The sequence below is a fragment of the Mustela lutreola genome, chromosome 9 (genome assembly GCF_030435805.1).
Source record: "Mustela lutreola isolate mMusLut2 chromosome 9, mMusLut2.pri, whole genome shotgun sequence".
NCBI lineage: Eukaryota > Metazoa > Chordata > Mammalia > Carnivora > Mustelidae > Mustela > Mustela lutreola.
In genome coordinates this window covers 68634039-68655621 of record NC_081298.1, presented here as the reverse complement: position 1 = coordinate 68655621, position 21583 = coordinate 68634039, and the positions used below count along the sequence as shown (strand labels likewise).

General features: G+C 41.4%; 1 protein-coding gene across 2 annotated transcripts in view; it reads left to right on the top strand.

Annotated features, from left to right (window-relative positions):
* Positions 1-15426: 15426 nt before the first annotated feature.
* The window catches only part of SLC3A1 (solute carrier family 3 member 1), a 32281-nt gene continuing 26124 nt past the window's right edge, over positions 15427-21583 (top strand). The window contains exons 1-3 of one of the 2 annotated variants that reach the window (XM_059134595.1): positions 15427-15950; positions 19929-20108; positions 20230-20384. In XM_059134595.1, the coding sequence (XP_058990578.1) occupies positions 15533-15950; positions 19929-20108; positions 20230-20384 (753 nt within the window). In that variant the 5' untranslated portion in view covers positions 15427-15532. The remainder of the gene's footprint in view (positions 15951-19928; positions 20109-20229; positions 20385-21583) is intronic. The other variant, XM_059134594.1, reaches the window with a different exon arrangement.

The window sequence follows — 21583 nt, the reverse complement described above, 5'->3', positions numbered from 1 at the left end:
TGTAAAGTTTTTGTCTGTTAATGGAAGCCCATGAAAATTGTTGAGTAGATGGGTCAGATGTGCTTTGGAGAGTGTGATCTAAAATATAGTGTGTTTTATGAAGAATTCCCTTTCAGAATAGTAGGGAGAGAGGGGAGCAGCATTGTAATCCAGGAGCTGCAAACTGTAATGGTTCAAGTACTGGAAGTTCATTTCTTACTTCTGTGTACACTCGAACGAGTGTTCCTGGTAAGTAAGCTGCTCTCCCACGTGGGGATTCAAGTCTGAGACCTTTTCCATCTTGTGACTACATCATCACCAAGACCTTGTCATCTGTATCCCATCAGCAGAAGGGGAAAGTGAGCAAGGACAAGGTTCTCCTACTTAAAAGTCTCACAAATCTAAGGAATTGATATCCTAGAAGACTTACCCTCTGACCACAAGGGAATTAACCTGGGAATCAATAACAGAAGAACAACACACTTCTAAATAATCCACGTGTCAAATAATTTAGGAGGAAAACTAGAAAATACTTGAACTTGAGCAGAATGCAAATGAGAATCACAACATACCAAAATGTTGGGGCTTCAGCTGAGATAATTGCTTAGTGGGAAATGCATAGCTTTAAACACACGTGAGAAGGAATGTAAGATCTCTAATTAACTTTAAATTTCTAACCTAAGCAGTACAAGTACAAGGAAGGAAGGAAGTCTAGGAGCAGAAATCAGTGAAATATGAAAGAAAAAGAAAAAGAATAAACTACCTCTTGAAAACATCAATAAAATTGATAAACTTCTAATCAGAAAACAAATGATCTGTATGAGAAATGGGAGGACACAGATCCTGCGGACTTACAAAAAGGAATCTTGTGAAAAATTGATGTCTGTGAAATGGACAACTTAGAGGAAACATTTGAAAACCAGTGTGATTCAACACTGAACAGGAGAAGAGAAAACCGCATTTCATTACATTCAGAAGAAGTGTTTGTCAGATTCAGAACCTGTTTATGGTAGGAATTGTCAGCAAAGTAGAAATAAAAGGGAACTTGCTCAACCTGACAAAGGGTAACTATGTAACACCTAACCCAACATCTTTAATACTGAAAGACTGATAGCTTCCCTCTATACATCAAACAAGGCAAGAATGTCTGCTCTCACCCCTTGTATTCATAGCGACTGGAGGTTTAAGCCAAGTGCAACAAGGCAAGAAAGGAGATAAAAAACACAGATGGGGGGAAAACACAAATTGGAAAGAAAGATAAAATTGCCTATTTGAAGATGATACTATTGTGTAAGTAGAAACTGATAAGGAGCCTATAAACAATAAAACTGAAAAGCTTACCAAGGTCACAGGATACAAGGTCAATGTACTAGAAAATTTCTATTTTTATATACCAGGAACAAACAATTGAAAGTTGAAGTGAGTTAAAGCCTCTGCCTTTGGCTCTGGTCTGGGTCCTGGGATGGAGCCCCACATCCGGCCCTCTGCTCAGCAGGGGGCCTGCTTCCTCTTCTCTTTCTGCCTACTTGTGATCTCTGTCAAATAAAGTCTTAAAAAAATAATAATTTACAGTAGCATCAAAAAACAATGAGGGGTACTTGACTGGCTCAGTTGATGGAGCATACGCCTCTTGATCTCAGGGTTGTGAGGTCAAGCCCCATGATGGGCATGGAGCTTACTTAAAAACAAGCAAAAACAAAAAATCCTCTTCAAGAGACACTGTTAAGAAAATGAAAAGGCAAGCCTTAGGCAAACCATAACTGATAAAGGACAAAATTGAACAAGCATTACATCAAGGAAGATAAAACAAATGGCTAGTAAGTGCCAAAGCGTGAAGTTATTACTCATTAAGGGTGTGAAGTTATTACTCATTAAGGAAATGAAAAATTGTGACACCTCTACAACTCACTAGAATGAAGTTACAGAGACTGGCATTGGCATTGTCCCCTGTCAGTGACAAGGGAGGAATAGATGGAATGCTTATACGTTGCCCGTGGGAAGGTAAAAAGGTAAAAAGCGACTTTAGAGAACAGTTTGGCACATTATTTTAATAACTGCAGCTTCATAGTACTTGCAGTCAAGTAGTGTGAATCTTCCAACTTTACCCTCCTTTATCAAAGTTGCTCTCTCCTGGTTCAAACATTACAACAAGCTACCTCTTGTCTAACCCTATGACCCAGCAATTCCACTCCTCACTATTTACCCAAGAGAAGTAAAAACATATGTCCCCATGGGAATATTCCCATAGGAATATTTATAAGAGCTTCATTTAGGATACTCCTAAATTAGAAACACCCCCAAATTCCATCAGCTGGTGTAAAGGATAAGCCACATGCAAACAATGAATGCTGTTTCACAGTAAAAAGGAATGAACTACTAATTCATGCAACAACACGGGTGAATCTCAAAAGCATTCTGCTGAATGAAAGAAGACACAAGAGACTACATGTGGTATGATTCCATCTCTCTCAAGTTCAAGAAAAGACAAAATTATAGTGACTACAGGTCAGTTGTTGCCGGGGTTGGGGATTGACTGCGGAGGGGTGTGGGGAACTTCCTGGAGTGATGGGATGGTTCTATCTCATGATCGCGGGACTGGTTACATAACTACACATTTGTCAGATCTCATCAAATTAATACATCTAAAAGTGGTAAGTATGGATCCTGTACTCCATTAATCCAATTAAAAGAAAGTGTGTTAATGTAGATGTGGGTTTGTGGGTACTCGCTGTAAATTTTTTCAGATCTGTTTTATGTTTTATTGTTTGCATTTTAACATATTTCAAAAGATATGAACTTGAGATGAAGTTCACCAGAGAAGAATACTCCAAATTTTACAGACTGATTTGTTGTTCCCAGGGGGTCCCTCTATGTGACCTGCTTAGGGTAAGTAACAACAAGGATTTACTATTTGTGTTTTTATATAGTAGTTATATGTATATATGAATGTGGTTATTATCTGATTATTACTTAATGGTTTTCTTGAGCAGCTGCAGGAATGAGGGTAGGGTTGGAATGAGGGAGCAAGCTTTGCTAAGTAATCCATTCATATGGGCCGAATTATGTGATATAAATAAATATAAATTGATTAAGTCCTCTTTATTCTCTTTATTATATAATCCCATCTACTGCCTACCTCAATCAGGAAGGCTTATTAATAGAACTTTAACTTTAATTTTAACTTTAAAATGTTCTAGGGGCCAGACATCTGGGTGGCTTAGTTGGTTAAGTGGCTGCCTTCAGCTCGGGTCATGATCCCCGGGTCCTGGGATTGAGTCCTATGTCAGGCTTCTTACATGGCAGGGAGCCTGCTTCTCCCTCTACCTGCTGCTCTCCTTACTTGTGTGCACTCGCTCTCTGTCTCTCTCTCTGACAGATAAATCTTTTTTTTTTTTTTTTTTGGTAAGATTTTATTTATTTATTTGACAAGAGAGAGATCAAAAGTAGGCAGAGAGGCAGGCAGAGAGAGGGGGAGGGATGCAGGTGGGGCTCAATCTCAGGACCCTGAGATCATGACTTGAACCGAAGGCAGAGTCTTCAACCGAACGAGCCACCCAGGTGCCCCTGACAAATAAATCTTAAAAAAAATATATATATAGGGGCACCTGGCTGGCTCAGTTGGTAGAACTTGCTGCCCCAAGAATTGAAGCCCCATGTTGGGCATAGAATTTACATTAAAACAACAACAACAACAATAATATGGGTCACCTGGGTGGCTTAGTCAGTTAAGCATCTGCCTTTGGCTCATGTCATGATCCCGGGGTCCTAGGATCGAGCCCTGCATCGGGTTCCCTTTTGCAGGGAGCCTGCTTCTCCCTTTCCTGCTGCTCCATCTGCTTGTGCGCTCTCTGTCAACTAAATAAAGAAAACCTTTTAAATAATAATAAAATGCAAAAGGAAATAAAATTATATTGAAATGCAGCTATAGAAGATGCCCATGGTTGATTTTCTCTTCAAGAACCTTGGTTTTGTAGCATTGTAGGGCAGTGCATGGCATCCTAACTAATGGAGCATTGCCAAAACCAAAACCTCTTTCATTTATTACTCATAAAAAATAGAGTGCCTCCGCTGTCATTATGACTTTCAGCTTGACATCTCCTCATCTTAGGAAAGTACAAGTCTACCTTTTAAGCACCAACTGTTGCCTCGCTTTTACAAAGGTATATACGGTGGCTTAGGGTGGCATCCTTTGATCTTTTGGAGTGGTACCTTCTTTTGTAATGTTCCCTTAACATATCTTATTATTTGTCTTTATTTGATAGATCTATGGTCAACAAAGTTTGTAAAGGGCTGGAGAGTAAATATTTTAGGTTTTGAGGGGTATGTGGTCTCTGTCTCTTCCCTCCTCTGCTGTGGCAAGGAGCCACACATAACTTACGCAACTGAAAGCAGCTGTGTTTTAATAAAATTTTATTTACAAAAACATGTATGGGAGCTGGATTTGACCTGGGACAAAGTTTGGGGACCCCGGCTGTGGAAGATGAATACCCTCCAAAACAAATCTGCTCCTTGTTGTGACAGAGTTTGTGTAGTCACATACCCCAGGCATGTCTATGAAGCAGGTCATAAAAGCCTTCTGTGACATAAAGCATGCTACTCTTGATCTTTGCGTTATGAGTTCGAACCCCATGTTGGGCATAGAGATTACTTAAAAGGTAAAGAAAGACTCTTGTGAGAGGTGCCTGGATGGCTCAGTTGGTTAACCATCTGCCTTTGGCTCAGGTCCCTGGGATCGAGCCCCGTGTCAGGCCCCCTGCTCAGTGGGGAGTCTGGTTGTCCCTTTGTCCCTCTCCTGTTCCTGCTCTCAAATAAATAAAAAATAAATAAATAAATAAATAAAATCTTGGGTGCCTAGGTGTCTCAGTGGGTTAAGCCTCTGCCTTCGGCTCAGGTCATGATCTCAGGGTTCTGGGCTTGAGTCCCGCATCAGGCTCTCTGCTCACAGGTAGCCTGCTTCCTTTCCTCTCTCTCTGCCTGCCTTTCTGCCTACTTGTGATCTCTGTCAAATAAATAAATAAAAAATTAAAAAAAAAATCTTAAATACCCTCTCGTAGAGGTGCCCGCCCCACCATAACCAGAGGAAAGGAATATCCTTATCTTGCAAGACAAAGGGGCACAGAGAGGAACCCAAATACATTTTAGCTGTGCTAGGTTTCCTGCTGCTTACTACACTTTGCTCATACCCTTTGTCCTGTCGTATCTTTCCATGAATTTTCACTCTTCATCAGACCTAGCATAAAAACACTCAGGATTAACTGTTTCCTCTGGTCTTCATTTCACATAAAATTTACATTAAATAAATGTGTATGCTTTTCTCTTATTGTATTTTGTTACAGGGGGTCTCAGGCAAGACCTTAAAAAGGTAGAGGAAAAAATATTTTTCTTCCCTTATAATAATGAAATGTTCATCAGGAAGGCTCCAGATCAATAAATGAGGGTATGCATGTTCTGGGACTCTATATGATTAACTGGTATGTAAAAATCTCTAATTTTAGAAAATATGAAGATATTTGTCAAAGTTGGTTTACAAAATATTTCACATATTTGATTATGAGTTTACTTGGTAAAGTGTACTTTAGTAACAAATGTGAAATTGGGATAGTAGGAATTACTTTTACTTTTACCCTTCTGTAAATTATACTTTTTAAAATATTCAGCAAGTAATGAAAAATGACCATTATTCTTGTTAAAACGTTCCAACAAACCAAATTAACTCCTGTTGAAGATTCAGTCCCACAATTTCCCATTCTTGGTTGTGGGTAGTAGTAGAGAACAAGCAACATCCATGACTAGAATTTACACAATTTAAGGTGCTCCGTATAATCAGATCATTTCTCCTGATTCAAAGCAAGTTTCTAAATAAGGACTTCCAAATGATCAATGATGATTCAAGTAAAGGTACCGTCGTTCAATAAAATGGAGGTGAATTATCACAAAATTGTAACCCCAATGGCAAGAACAGTGGAGGGCACAGTCCAGCGGCAGGTGGCACTGAGGAAGTCATACAGTTAGTTTTTGGGGCATATTCGTTTCATCTCCTATAAACAGAAGGGATTAATAATTAGTGGTTCCCTCAAACCGGAACTTGAATCAAAGTTTGTACTTAACTGACACAAAATTAGAAAAACTAGGACAGTGCAGCTTTTCCTTGAAACTCCCAATTCATTGTGCTTAAGGAATTTTCCTTTCATCTAAGATTTATGTCCTTCTTATATGTTTTGGCTTTACAATGTCCTTCATATAAAAAGATACTGGGAGTAGACTTTTTAAATATTCTTATTGAGGGGCACCTGGGTGGCTCAGTCATTGGGCGTCTGCCTTCAGCTCAGGTCATGATCCCAGGGTCCTGGGATCAAGCCCTGCATCAGGCTCTCTGCTTGGCAGGGAGCCTGCTTCTCCCTCTACCTCTGCCCTGGCTTGTGTTTCCTCTCTCACTGTGTCTCTCTGTGTCAAATAAATAAATAAAATCTTAAAAAAATATATATATATATATATCCTTATTGAGCAAGTTGAAATGTTGGTACTGCGGTTTGGTTCCTCCAATTTTGGGGGGGCGGGTTTTATCCTAAAGTTTAGGGATCATTGTTCTAATTACATATAAACTAGCAGGTTGAATGTTGTTAGGGCTACAGACTTTTTTTTTTTTTTTTCATTAGAACATGTTTTCAGTTTGAAAAATCTGGTCTCTACATAAAGCCTGTTATAGAAAGAAAGCTAAAACTTCCAACAGAGCAGACTGAGGCCAGTATTCGGTCACAAGAGGGCCCTTTCAAGAGATTAGGGTGATGTTGTACAGATCCTCTCAAACGTGGATTTGAATTAATTGCCCACAAATAAAATTTGGAGCATTCTACATGAGGATGCAGATTTGCAGCTTCTCTGGAAGTTAGATCTGTCAATCTCAGTTCTCCATTGTTGCTGGTGCTGAGTGGCGCTGCCCTGGAGACTTTGAATCTGCCATTGCCCTGTTCTTTCTGCTGACAGTCCCTCACCCATGACTGTCATCTCAGTCCTGCAGGCCTTCGTCCTCACTACCTCCTGCAGTGTGGGACCTGGACCCCAGCACCAGCCCCACCTGGGGGGTGGTGAGAAAGGCAGAAGCTCAGGCTCCACGGAATCCCAATCTGCATTTTGACAAGATCTGCAGAAGATTCCTACTGATTAGGGTTGGCTGGGCCTTGCCTAAGGTGATCCCTAAGCTCCTTTCCCAGCAAGACTTGGAGCGCTGACTGCTGGCAGAGCCCTGGCCTGCTCACCGTGGTTACAGGTACTGCGCTCAGTCATCAGAGTGGGAAGGCCAGATAAAATCATGTATTAAAGTAGCTGAAATTATGTGGATGAATATAGAAGTGAGTAGGGGGTTCTGGGAGGGCTAGATGAGTGTCCACGGGAATGATATTGGTGGTGGTTGGGGGTGGGAAGGTGGATAGAGCAGGGCCTCAGGAGAGGTGGGAACAGACGTCCAGAACTAGGTGTTCCTAGTCCTTGGGGAGGGAACAGGGAACATCACCAGTTGGCTGAAGCAGAGGGCTTGATTTGGAGATACTGAGAGAGAAATAAGATGAGAACAAAGAGTGGGCGTAGACTGATACAGACTTTGTTCTCTTTACTGTGAGAAGCTGCTGAAGGCTATAGATAGATTCACAGTACCCGGGGCTATGGAGAAAGTCAATGGTCTGACCGATTGTGCACACTCGGTGGGCTTTACTGTAAAGGGACACATTCCCAATGGGTTTATGTATATGCCTAGCTGTGGGTAAAGTCATTTCCTTCAAGGATGACATATTTTCTGTCTTTTCTACCTATATTGGCTCTTTATCCTCTGATCCATGTTCTCAGAAACCCTAATTCAGTGCCCAAACCAGGGCTGAGTATTTCCCAACTTTGAGTCAGGCCTCATGAAGATAGTGCCCTTAAAGGTCAGGGTGACAGAGCCCCATCCCTCCCCAGAACACTGGGTGTGACCCGGGAGTGGAGGGACTCACTCAGTATCCAACAACCACATGTCCCCAGCATTACATTTCAGATGATGATGTTTGTGTCCCCTAATGCACAGTGCTCTCAGATGACGGGCACTCTTGGTCCATGCTCTTTGCGTCTGGAGCAAGACCCTTTGTCGCAGGACAGCGTCTGCCGTGCTGGTATTGCGTGTTTTCCGGAGTAGCTAAGTGTGTCTGAATTTGAATATCTGTCACAGGGTAGGGAACTTGGATTTAACTGTTGGGTGACCCTTTTCAATAGGACTTTGTTAAAGTCATTTATTTTGTGATTCTGGACTTTTTTTTTTTTTTTTTTTTTTTTGAGAACTGTCTTTAAGCAGTAAAGCATTGAGACCCTGTAAGGTCCAAACACTTTATAAATCAGCCCGTTACACTGTGGATTCAATTACACTGTTGGCCAAGGATGTCACATAAAGACATTATTACGCTTTTTTTGTTTGTGCGTCTGTTGTTCTGTTTTTTCATGTCTGGAGGAGAGACCACCAGGAAGGCACAGCGGCGAAGGAATGTGCTAAACGACCACGAGACCCCACTATACTCCTAACATCTAAAACAGTAACAACACTAAATGTCAGTAGGCAGTAGAACAAGAACTCTTACTCATTGCTGGGGGCCTGGGGAATGCAAAATGGTACAGCCACTTTGGAAGACCATCGGGCAGCCGTGCAGGTTGGTAATGGTTTTGATCGTGGTGATGGTTTCATGGGTGCATACACACGTTAAACCTTACTAAATATATTTTAAATGAGTACGGTGTATCATTTGTCCATTACCCTTCAGTAAAGCTGTTCTTTAAAGGCCAGAACCAAACAGTAACCCAACCATTTATTAATTTGCATGACAAAACGGTTGACAGGCAGTTTGACTGAGCTGGGCTAGGTGGCCTCCACTGACCCTGGCGGAGCCTGCTCAAGCATCTGTGGCCAGGCAGCCCGCTGCTCTAGAGATCCTAGATGGACGGACTCCGCACTCCCTCACACATCTCCCACATCCCTCCTTTTCCCTTTTGCAGGCCAGCCTGGACATAGTCTCAGGGTGACAGCCGAGGTCCAATAGAGGAGCAGGAATGCACAAGCAATTTTTTTTTTTTTTTTTTTAAGATTCTATTTACTCATCTAACAGAGATTACAAGTAGTCAGAGAGGCAGGCAGAGAGGGGAAGGGAAGCAGGCTCCCAGCTGAGCAGAGAACCCGACATGGGGCTTGATCCCAAGACCCCGGGATCACGACCTGAGCCGAAGGCAGAAGCACTAACCCACTGAGCCACCCAGGCACCCCGCACAAGCAATTTTTAAAAGCTGCTTTTCTGTGTTGAGTTTGTTATGGTCCCATTGGTCAAGGCGAGCCACATGTCCACGCCCAGGCTCAGTGTGTTAAGGATCTAAGAAATGACTGGGAAAAGGCATGCAGGAATGCAATTCATGCATCCTGAACCTCAACAGGGTTTTATTTATTTATTTAAGATTTTATTTATTTATTTGACAGAGAAAGGGAGCACACAAGCAGGCAGAGCGGCAGGTAGAGGGAGGGGGAGAAGCAGGCTCTCCGCTGAGCAGGGAGCCCAATGCAAGGACTTGATCCCAGGACCGTGGGATCATGAACTGAGCCAAAGGCAGCCACTTAACTCAGCCACCCAGGCACCCCCACTCAACAGTGTTTTAATTTATATTTAATTCCATCAAGAAAGTACTTTTATGCAATGACTTGTATGTGGTGTTAATTTTTTATGTATAATTTGCAACCTCTTTTTCATTTCCTGTTGAATATAATTTAGCTATTGATTTGTATGTTTGCATTAATTCTTTGTACATGAAACATGGTAAGGCTTTATTGTGACATTTTGTCACACTCTCATTCTGTTCATGTTTCTTTTGCCATTTTAGGGGTTATATTTGGTCATAAAAATGTTTTAAAGTACTCTGACTTCCAGCAAAAGCGTGTTTGAAGAGCCTCCTCTGATTTCAATGGTGATGTAAGTTTAGCTGATGTAAATTTATCTGTCCCTAGCTGGGATAAACCCATTTTTTATTTCCTTCTAATTAGAACTGTTCTATTTATTTATTTATTAAAAGATTTTATTTATGTATTTGACAGGGACACAAGGAGAGAGGGAACACAAGCAAGGGGTGTGGGAATGGGAGAAGCAGGCTCCCCACTGAGCAGAGATCCCAGTGCGGGGGTTTAATCCCAGGACACTGGGATCATGACCTGAGCTGAAGGCAGACATTTAATGACTGAGCCACCCAGGCGCCCCATTAGAAGTGTTTTTCAAAACACATTTTACCCTGGACCCTACTTATAACGGTCAGCCCTGAACCAAGTTCAGTGTTACAGTTGAGGTCACAGAAGCCTTCTCGAAGCTGGTGGTGTGTCTGAGATCCAAGAGCACGTGGAGCACGGTCGCATCTCCCTTCCTCTGACTTCACATCACATGTATTAAAATGTACCGAGGCAGAAACGTTTGGCTAGGTGATAAAAATCTACAGTTCTGTGCAGAATGTACTTTCTACTTTCTCCCTCTTCCTCCTCCTCCTCCAGCATAGAGTTCCGTCTCTCCGTCTTCAAGTGACTATTATTTTATTCATTTAATAATGGGCTAGGTGCTGAGCCAGAGGCTGGGCACTTCGAGATAACTTTGCAGCAGGTTCCACCCTCGGTTCACAGCGGCTATAAATAGGGGAAGGCAATGTGGGAAATGGTTCTTCTCTTTCAAATGTTCGCAAACCTGGCAGGCTGTGTGTTGCGTGTCGCTTTGGTGGGTTTGCCGCTAAGTGGACAGCTTTATGGTATCATGGCTTTAAAATGGATTATATGTATGCGTGTTCTCCCCCACTTATTATTACCTCTGCCTGTTTGTTTCTTTGTTTACTCACAGAGTGTTTCTGGATCCTGTGGTAGTCCTTAATACTCTATCTCCTGTTTTCTAGGTATTTCACTCTTCTTTGTTTTGTTATCACGATTTAATAAGTCACTTGGGATTTGAATTTCCGGGGGATGGTTTATCCTTTTATCTCTGATTCTTGGTTCTGATTATCTATGTTGCCTCTTAAAGCTATCTTAGTCGTCTTATTTCCTTATTCACATTTAAAAGTCCTAACAGTCTTGTGTTTTGCTTTCTGCAGTTGATATTTCATTTTAAAATATCCTTGAAAGTAAGTGATCCTGGTACTTTTGTTGTTGGAATTCTTAGCTTTTTGGGTATCTTGTCTAGATTACTGGCAACTGCCTCTTCTGTCCAGTGTTTTGGTATTGGTTCATTGAATTATTTTCTGTTTTCTTTCTTGAAGTTTGCTTTTTTTCTTTCCTTTAGGTATGGGTGTGGGGTGTTTACAAATTTTGGGTGACTGTTGCTAGGAGAAGTCATCTTATTATTAAACTCTACCACTTGCTTAGAAGTTCTAGGTAGATTCCCAACTCAGTTTCCATAACTTAATTTTTTTCTAATAGAAGAGAAATGCATATTTATTATAAACAAAATTAGAAGTATCAAAAAATTTAAAGAACAAAATGAGTGTCAGTCATAACCCAGAGATAAACATTCTAAACATATTTTCTAATTGGATTTTGCAGATGTACATGCAATTTTTTTTTCACGTAATTGGGACAATTTCTTTATATTCTGCATTTCTCCACTCAGCTTGATAATGTAAGATTTCTTCCATGTTGTTAAAAATCTTGGAAAATATGCTTAATGACTAATATTCTACCACATGGGCATACAATAATTTTTTAGCTAGTCATTGAACATTTAGGTTTTTTCCAGTGTTTGCTATTATAAATAGCACTATAATTTATAATCCTCATTATATGCAAATTTTTGTCTTTTTTTATGATTTTATTTATTTATTTGAGCAAGAGGGGAAGTGACAGAGGGAGACTGACAGGGGACTCCATCCCAGGATCCCGGGATCATGACCCGAGCTAAAGGCAGATGCTTAACCGACTAAGCCACCCAGGCGCCCCAAAGGTTATGCAATTTCTAATTTTGACATATACTCCCAAATTGTTCTATACAGAGTGTGCTCTACTTTATGCATGGAATGTATGAGTGCTGGTTCCTTGTATATTTTCAGATGTTGGTTATTATCAAAGTCTTTCATTTTTGCCAAAATGATAGTTTTAAATTGGTGTATCTTCTTTTTAAAATTTTTTTAGTTTTTTTTTTTTTTAAGATTTTATTTACTTATTTGACAGAGAGAGATCACAAGTAGGCAGAGGGACAGGCAGAGAGAGAGGAGGAAGCAGGCTCCCTGCCGAGCAGAGAGCCCGATGAGGAGTTCTATCCCAGGGATCATGACCTGAGCCACCCAGGTGCCCTAAAATTAGTGTATCTTTTAAATTTTTGTTTATCTTTCTCAACTTTTATATGAAATACACATTTTTTGTTTACTAACCACTTATATTTTTTCTTGTCAACTGCTTATATCCTTTGTTCATTTTCTGCATTATGGAAATCAGCTTGTCATATGTGTTTACCATTTGCCTTTTGTCTTTGTGGATTGTTCTGTTTTCTAGTTTATTTTTAAGATTTTTTAAAGATTTATTTAATTATTTATTTTAAGATTTATTTATTTGAGAGAGAGAGAGAATGTGAGTGGGGGGAGGGACAGAGGGAGAGGGAGAAGCCGACTCCTCGCTAAGCCGGAACCCTGTGTGGGGCTCGATGCCAGGTCCCTGGATCTGAGCCAAAGGCAGATGCTTAACTGACTGAGCCACCTAGGCGCCCCTAGAACTTATTTTGATGTAAGGAATAAGGAAAGCTATATGGTTTTGTTTTCTTTTTTAAATAGCTAGCTAGTTGTCCAGCATCACTTACTAGATAATCTTTCTTTTCCTGATTGATTTGAAATGTTGCCTTTTCTTCTTGTAAATTCCCATCTGAATAGGAATCTATTTTTGGTGACTCCAATCTGTTCAATTAATCATTTGACCTTATCCATTCTTTTGTATTTGCTTTTAAAGATTTTATTTATTTATTTGACAAGAGAAAGACAGACAGCAGGGGGAGTGAGAGTGGGAGAGGGAGAAGCAGGCTTCCAGCTGAGCAGGGAGCTCAATCCCAGAGACCCAGAATCATGACCCGAGCCAAAGGCAGACGCTTAATGACTGAGCCACCCGGGTGCCCCTTATCCCTTCTTTTGTACCAACTCCTCATTTTACTGGCATTTAAAAAATCTGATAGATCTGGCTTCATTTATTACGCTGACAATGTTAAAACTCATGATACACATTGCCAAATTAATTTCTAGAATTATTATGTTAATTTACACTAGACACTGCCAGCACTATTATCTTTTATTTATTTATTTATCTATTTTTTTTGACAGAGAGAGACACAGTGAGAGAGGGAACAGAAGCAGGGGGAGTGGGAGAGGGAGGAGCAGGCCTCCTGCTGAGCAGGGAGCCTGCTTCCTCCTCTCTCTCTCTCTGCCTGCCTCTCTGCCTACTTGTGATCTCTCTCTGTCAAATAAATAAATAAAATCTTAAAAAAAAAAAAAGAAAGAAAGTTACCATTATGTGTTTGAGAGATAAAGTAATTTCAAGACATAATGTTAAATTCTTTTGATTTTTAAAAAATATACCATGTGCATAATTAATAATGAAAGATGCCAGTCATTGGATGCATTCAGTGAGCATTTATTGGGATTTCCTCATTAAAAAATATAACTTGGACAAAATCAAATGGTTTATTCCTCTGTGCCATACACTGTTTCTAAGTCATTCTACAGAAAACAAAGACAAAACCCCAGCAATGTTAAGAATTCATATAGCTTTATTTAAAGAAGAAAATTTCTTGTTATCTGATCAAATGAGTCATAAGGTTGTTTAAATGCTTTTGATTAAATGGGAACCATGAATCATCACATTCTTGGAGGGCTTGTGGAATCTTCTAGGAAAACACACCTAATTTTAATGCCATTTCCTCAAGCCTGTGCATGCTGTATTTTACACCATGTCAATGATTAAATAACCACCCCTTTTGTTTTTTAAGATTTTATTTATTTGTTTTAGAGGGGGAGGGGCAGAGAGAATCTCAAGCAGACTCTGTGCTGAGCATGGGGTTCGACTCAGGGGCTCTATCCCCAACCCCTGAGATCATGACCTGCGCTAAAATCAAGAGTTGGCCTCCTCACTGAGCCACCCAGGCATCCCTGATTAAATAACTCTGAAGTACAGGTATTTAGTGCATTTATATTTACCTCTAGCTAAGCCCTTGAACTTGCAAGACTTAGAATCCTTTTTCTCCACCTCCCCTCCCCCACCTTCAGAAAATTCTTCCAGGAATGGAAACTGAAAAACAGAAAACAAGACTGAGGGCACCTGGGATCCAGCGGAGTGTACAAATGCTTATTTATATGGTTGGCCTGAGATATAATGAAATTAGCTTCTGTAACAAAGCATTGTTCCCTGTCTCCAGACATTCTTCCTCTTGGATTTGTAGGATGAAAAGAGACCTTCAAAACCAAACATAAAGAAGGGTCTGTTGCCCCTTGCAAAATTCAGTGATTTCTTTTTCTTGTACCTAGCTAAAATGAACATTTTAAAGCTGTTTTTTAATAAATAAATATATATATATATTTTAATATTTCATTTATTTGACAGAGACAAATCACAAGTAGGCAGAGAGGCAGGCAGAGAGAGAGAGAGGGGAGGAAGCAGGCTCCCTGCAGAGCAGAGAGCCCGATGCAGGGCTCGATCCCAGGACCCCGGGATCATGACCTGAGCTGAAGGCAGAGGCTTTAACCCACTGAGCCACCCAGGAGCCCCTGTTTTTTTGTTGTTGTTTTTTTTATGGTGGTAAAATCTAACAAAAAATCTACCTCTTTAACTATTTAAGTGCACAATTCTGAGGCATCAAGCACATTTACATTGTTGTGCAACTGTCACCACCATCCGTCTACAGAAATTTTTCATCCTCCCAAATGGAAGCGCTGTACTCAGTGAACAATGACTCCCCATATCTCCCTTCCTCCTACTCTCTCTGTCCCCATGAATGAGTCTAGAGGCCTCATAGAAGTGGAATCATACACAATCTGTCCTTTTGTAACTGGCTTCTTTCACCGGGCATAGTGTCTTTAAGATTCATCCATGTTGTAACCCTCAATAGGATTTCCTTTTTACAGCTGAGTAATATTCCATTGTATGCACAGATCACATTTTGTCCATTCATCTCTTGATGGACACCTGGCTTGTTTCCACCCTTTAACTATTGTGAATAATGCTGCTGCAAACATCAGCGCACTCAACAGAGTAACATCTTAAATTGTGGTGGAACCCTGCCTCCTTTTTCAGTTTCTCCTCCATGCCCCTGTCCCAGTCCAGGGCTGACTCCCTCAGTGTTAGGACTGTAGCCACAACAGCCTCCAGGGCTGATATACAGAGAATTTTTTTAACCCCCTTTTACCTTTACCCTTTCTTGTTTGGCTGGACTTTGTCCAGCCAGGTTTATTTATAAACCACAAAAGCTCATTAACACCACCAAGCATTTCAGTCAGCCGCCTCTCCAGCTTTGTTATTGCAGGAAGGTACACTGAAGGGATCAGGCCGTTGGACATGGCTGAGGATAAAGGCAAGAGAGACTCCATCGGGATGAGTCTGCGGGGATGCCGGACAAACAACGGGTTTGTGCAGAATGAAGACATCCTGGAGAAGGAGCTGGACCTGGGCAGCCCGCCAGACAGCGCAGTGGCCATTCTTGGCCCCGCTGAGCCTGCCCTGCAAGGCATCAGGCCGTACGCGGGCATGCCCAAGGAGGTGCTGTTCCAGTTCTCCGGCCAGGCCCGCTACCGGGTGCCCCGGGAGGTGCTCTTCTGGCTCACCGTGGCTTCTGTGCTCGTCCTCACTGTGGCCACCATAGCCATCATCGCCGTGTCGCCCAAGTGCCTGGACTGGTGGCAGGCAGGGCCCATATACCAGATCTACCCGAGGTCTTTCAAGGACAGTGACCAGGATGGGAACGGAGACCTGAGAGGTGGGTGCAGAGGCTGGATTGGGGTGGGGCTGGGATGAGGTTGCTTTATGGCTCTCAATCCTCAAAACCGAATTATGCCCGGCTTGTGTACTAAGCACATTCCGTTGTGACTGGTCACACTGAGTGTCTCCTTGTTTATGATATTTGAAAAGCCGTTCAGCACAGCCTAGCAGTTCTTTGCAGGACGAAGGGCTGCTTACCGGAGGCCTTTGAGCCCCCATTGAGTCGTTTCATTTATTGCCCACTAAGTACATATACTTAGCTAATCAATTTTCACTTCTGACATGGAGTAGACTTTCTCCTTGCTTGCTTCCTGCCTCTATGCACCTTACAGTTCATTTCTTCAGAGTGACCGTTTGGAATTGGTTTCCCAATATATGTAGGACCTACTTTGGTAATCTGGCTGAGAGTTTATTAGTGAATAAAGCATAAATAATGTAGAAAAAAATTAAGTCCTGTCTTTAAAAGGCATAGGCTGAGCCTTTAAAGATGAAATTGAAAAATGCATGAGTGGGGTGTGTTGGACATTACCTGACTTGAGGATTATTTAAAATAATATCCTACTAGTAAAACCAAAATGAAACACAAAGTAAAAAATCACTTTTTTAAAGTTACACTAATAATTTCCAAGTGAGAAAGAATAGAATAGAATATATTCTATTATAGATATATTCTAATGTAGTATAGAATATCCTTATACTTTATGGATAGAATATCCTTATACTTTATTGCTCAAACCAGGACACTTTTTTTTTTTTTTTTTTTTTAAAGATTTTATTAAGTAATCCCCACACACAAGGTGCGGCTCGAACCCACAACCCTGAGATCAAGAGTCACATAGGCTTCTGACGGAGCCACTTGGGTGCCCCCAGGATACTTCTTTTTGTTGTTTTGTTTTTGGGGGTTGTTTTTTGTTTTGGTTTAGGTTTTTAGAGAAGGAGGGGAGAAGCAGAGAGAGAGGGAGAGAGAAAATCCAAGCAGGCTCCAGGCCACGTGGGGCTTGATCTCATGACCCTGAGATCATGACCTAAGCTGAAATCAAAAGTCAGACACTTAACCGACTGAGCCACCTAGCCTACCCCCACCCCCAACCCCCCACCCCCAGGGCACTTTTAAAAGTAAAATTTTGCCAGACTGCAGGCATAAACTGAAACTGTCCTGGGCAACTTGGTTGACACAGTCACCCTAGTTCAGGGTAATGATAAAAAACAAAATAACATAAAATACTTAGTTTGAAAAAATAAAACAATGATTTAGTAGAGTGTGGGACCTGGGGATGAGCTTAATCTAACTTTAAAGTGTTACAAATAGGAACTTAAATTTCTCTTTTTTGTATCTTCCCTGCATCTTCACCAATTGAAATATTATCTGTCCTTCAAGGTGCAGTTGGAACCCATTTTCTGCATTAATCTTTACTTTGCCTCCTGCTCAGAACATGCACTCCCCTCCCCAGAGCTCCCACAGGGCTCTGGACTGTTTCCAGTACCCTCTGATAGCCCTTTGTAAGCTATCTGGGTGACTGCCCTTGCACACCTCCCATGCCGCCGTGGCCTTTAGCACCTGTTGCCTATGTGTAGGAAATGCCTAACAAAAGTGATGTTTTGACAGAATAGAGCTAAAACCCCCAAACCCAAAGATAAACTTCCCCCTTCCTGCCCTCCCTTCGTAATCTTCTGATACAGCCCAAATTTTGGTGCACAGGGCAAGGCCTCATCAGCCCCTACATTTGCCGTTTCTAGTAGCTTTGCCTGGAGGGACTAGCCTGTAATCAATAGGTCTTTGTTCTTGAGGTTGAGGGGATCTGCTTGTTACTGTTCGAAACTGTTCTGGGTTTCAGTTTGTGTTTTGGTGATTGCCTTCTGCCCCTGGATTGGGGGCCTGGGATCCCTTGTTTACTTTGTGTCTGTCCAGACCCTTTTTTTTAACATCCTGTTCCTGTGGCCTATTCTTAAGATACATTGTATTGTTGTTCCAATTTAAATCAAAATCCTTCTGTTGGCTGAGAACAGTCTTGGAGGTGTCACAGACACCTATAATGGGGGAACTGAGGTACAGAGAGGACAAAAGTAAGCAGCCAGTCCATAGGGGAAGAGCTCCCAAGCCAGGAATCAGAGGGCTTTGTGTTTTGGTCTCAGTGACCTCCAGCTTGCTGTGTGACCTACGACGGGCTCTGATTATAAGAAGCCACTTATGGGCCCCACAGACAGTTACTGGAGATTGAATACTATACTCAAGTCTCTGATCTGCATTTAGGACTCTGAACCAGAGCCACACAAAAAACCATGCTATCTGCTAATTATCCTACAAGGTTCCAAGTACAAAGAGTTTCCTTCCCATGTCTCTATATAGCCATATCTAGAATTCTCTTCTGTATAAATTCTTGGCTTCAGCCTTGTCCAAAGGCTGAACCACACAGGTAATTTTAAATTCTTTAGGAGCCACATTCAAACAAGTAAAGAGAAAGAGGAGAAATTCATTTTAATAATAATTTAATTTTTGAGGTGCCTGTTTGGTTCAGTCAGTAGAGCACACAGCTCTTGATCTTGGGGTTGTAAGTTCAAGCCCCACATTGGGTGTAGAGATTACTTAAAGAGAATATCTTTAAAAAAAAAAATCTAATTTTAATTTAAAATCCATCTTAATCATATTCATTTAAATTATTTGGCTTAAGCCAACATATCATTCCAACATAAAGCCAACATAAAAGTATTAATGTGATAGTTTACATTCTTATATTTTTCAGAATCTCCTAAGTCGTAAGTGTTTTACACTCATAGCACATCTCAGGTCACACTGGTCACATTGCGAGTGCTCAACAATGGCCACACGAGGCACGGGGCTGTCCCGTTGGATGGTGCAGCCTAGACCACGCGTTACTCTTCTTTATTCCTTGGCCCTTAGCCCAGCACCCGGCCTAGATTAGATGCTCAAAAACCATGTGTAGAATAAATTAATACTGTAGCCTGGTTTTATTTTTATTTTCTTTTTTAAGTCTTTATTTACTTATTTGACAGAGAGAGCAAGAGAGCACAAGCAGGGGGAGCAGCAGAGGGAGAGGGAGACACAGGCTCCCTGCTGAGCAGGGAGCCCGATGTGGGACTTGATCCCAGGACCGAGGGATTATGACCTGAGCTGAAGGCAGACACTTAACCCACTGAGCCACCCAAGCACCCCTTTTGTTTATTTTATTTAAAAAAATATTTTATTTATTTATTTGACAGAGATCACAAGGAGGCAGAGAGGCAGGCAGGGTGGGGGGTGGGAAGCAGGCTCCCTGCTGAGCAGAGAGCCCGATGCAGGACTCTATCCCAGGACCCTGAGATCATGACCTGAGCCAAAAGCAGAGGCTTAACCCAAGCGCCCTTATTTATTTATTTTTTTAATTGATTTTTTTAAAGTAGGCTCCATAGGTGCCCAGCACCGGACTTGAACTTACAACCCCCAAGATCAAGACCTGAGATGAGATCCAGAGTCAGATGTTTAACCAGCAGAGCCACCCAGGTGCCCCTGTAGCCCTAGTTTTATTTATTTATCTTATTTTATTTAAAGATTTTATTTATTTGTTTGACAGAGACAGCGAGAGAGAGAGGGAAAACAAGCAGGAGGAGTAGGAGAGGGAGAAGCAGGCTTCCTGTGAGCAGGACCCTGGGATCGTGATCTGAGCTGAAGGCAGACGCTTAACAACTGATCCACCCAGGCACCCTAGCCTTAGTTTTAAATATAATATATGAACAATGCACACATAGATTTTTAAAATGTTCTACATTTATGTTAAATGTCAAAGTTATTGCTAGAAGACGATTTGATGCTGCTTGTAGAGCTAGACCTTTCTATTTGAATTACACTCAAATTCAACAAAATTCCAAATATTTCTGTTTCAATATAAATACTTCAATTTTAGGCATGTTGGTTTTATTTTTAATCCTTCAACTGAAGAAACCCAACTTTATTTTTCATGGCCTTAACTTTTTTCTTTAGGTATCCAAGAGAAACTGGACTACATTGCAAGTTTAAATATAAAAACTATTTGGATTACTTCATTCTATAAATCATCCCTTAAAGATTTCCGACACGGTGTTGAAGATTTCCAAGAAATTGATCCTATTTTTGGAACGATGAAGGATTTTGAGGATCTGGTTGCAGCCATACATGACAAAGGTGAACTGAGGGGCAGGTGGGTGGGGAGGAGTGGTGGGGGTTAAAGTGTTTTTTTTTTTCCTTAACTGATGTGTATTATTCTAAAATAATTTCTTCTTAACATTTGAAATACTTTCATTAGGTTTAAAATTAATAATCGATTTCATACCAAACCATACCAGTGATAAACATGCTTGGTTTCAACTGAGTCGGAATCGGACAGGGAAATACACTGACTATTACATCTGGCATGACTGTAGGCATGACGGTGGCACAACCACACCACCCAACAACTGGGTAGGTACCAACTTGTCTGATGTACAAAGGGAACAGATTTTCAGTGATGAAACTGGCTATTTTAATAAGAAAAAAATTAAAGAAAAAATTCTAAAGAAAAAAATTAATGGATATTGTTTTGCGCAAGAGGAAAGTTTTCCCAAAGAAATAGAACTAGACTACCCAAGCCTCCTAATCATTTGGATTTGGACTTTTTATTTCATTGTAGAACAGATGTCCTGTAGCAAATTAAAACCTGTACTTCCTGTTAGCTTCTCCTTCCCTCACTTCCCACTCTGCCCAACTCAGACTCCATGTCCCATCAGGTCTGTAACTGTCTTGCTATTTACTCTCCAGACCCCTTTGCTTTTCTGATGTTGTGACTCCCCTCTCCAATAAAACCCTAGCCATAAATAAACCTGCCCATCCACTTTCTCTTCCCCTGCACCTTGGTATCTGGGCCTTTGGAGACCTCACACATTCACTGTCACCACATGAACTGAGCCACCCCATCTTCTTGGGAATTTCATTATCCAGGCCCCCCTCCCTTTCTCAAATATCCTACCTGCCATCTCCCCATCTTTTCCTGCTCAGCAGCAATCTCTACTTCAAAGGGAGAGCAGAAGTCATCTCTCCTGCTTTCTGCAGAGCCTTTTGCCCTCTATCCTCTGATCTCTACTCTGCTGACCTTCTCCATAAACTAAGAGACTGGCTTCTAGGCATCAACTTTTAGATGAACCAAGGGCACTCAGAATTGACATGTATCGAGGCTGACAGTGTAGTTTTTTCCCCATCAACCTCTTAGACCCCCATTTGAATGAATAGTACTAGTATGCAGCCTGGTGAATAGCAATCCTGGCAGTGTTAGCTCCTTAATTTTTCTTTTCTCCAGTCTGCACGCTTGTTAATGATCATGATATTAGCAAACATTTACTGCCACACTTCCTATGTGCCAGGTTCTGGGCTAAGTGTGTCATATTCATCCATTTAACCTACCCTGCAGTCCTGTGAGTTAGGTTTTAGTTCCTGTTTTGCAGATGGGCAACAGTAAGCCCTGTGTCCTCGGTCACACAGCCAGTAAATGAGAGGGCTAATGACTGCACAGTCCAGCTGCACCATCTGCTTTTAAAAATTGCCACCCAGGGGCGCTTGGGTGGCTCGGTTGATTAAACATCCAGCTCTTGATTTAAGCTCAGGTCGGGATCTCAGGGTCATGGAGT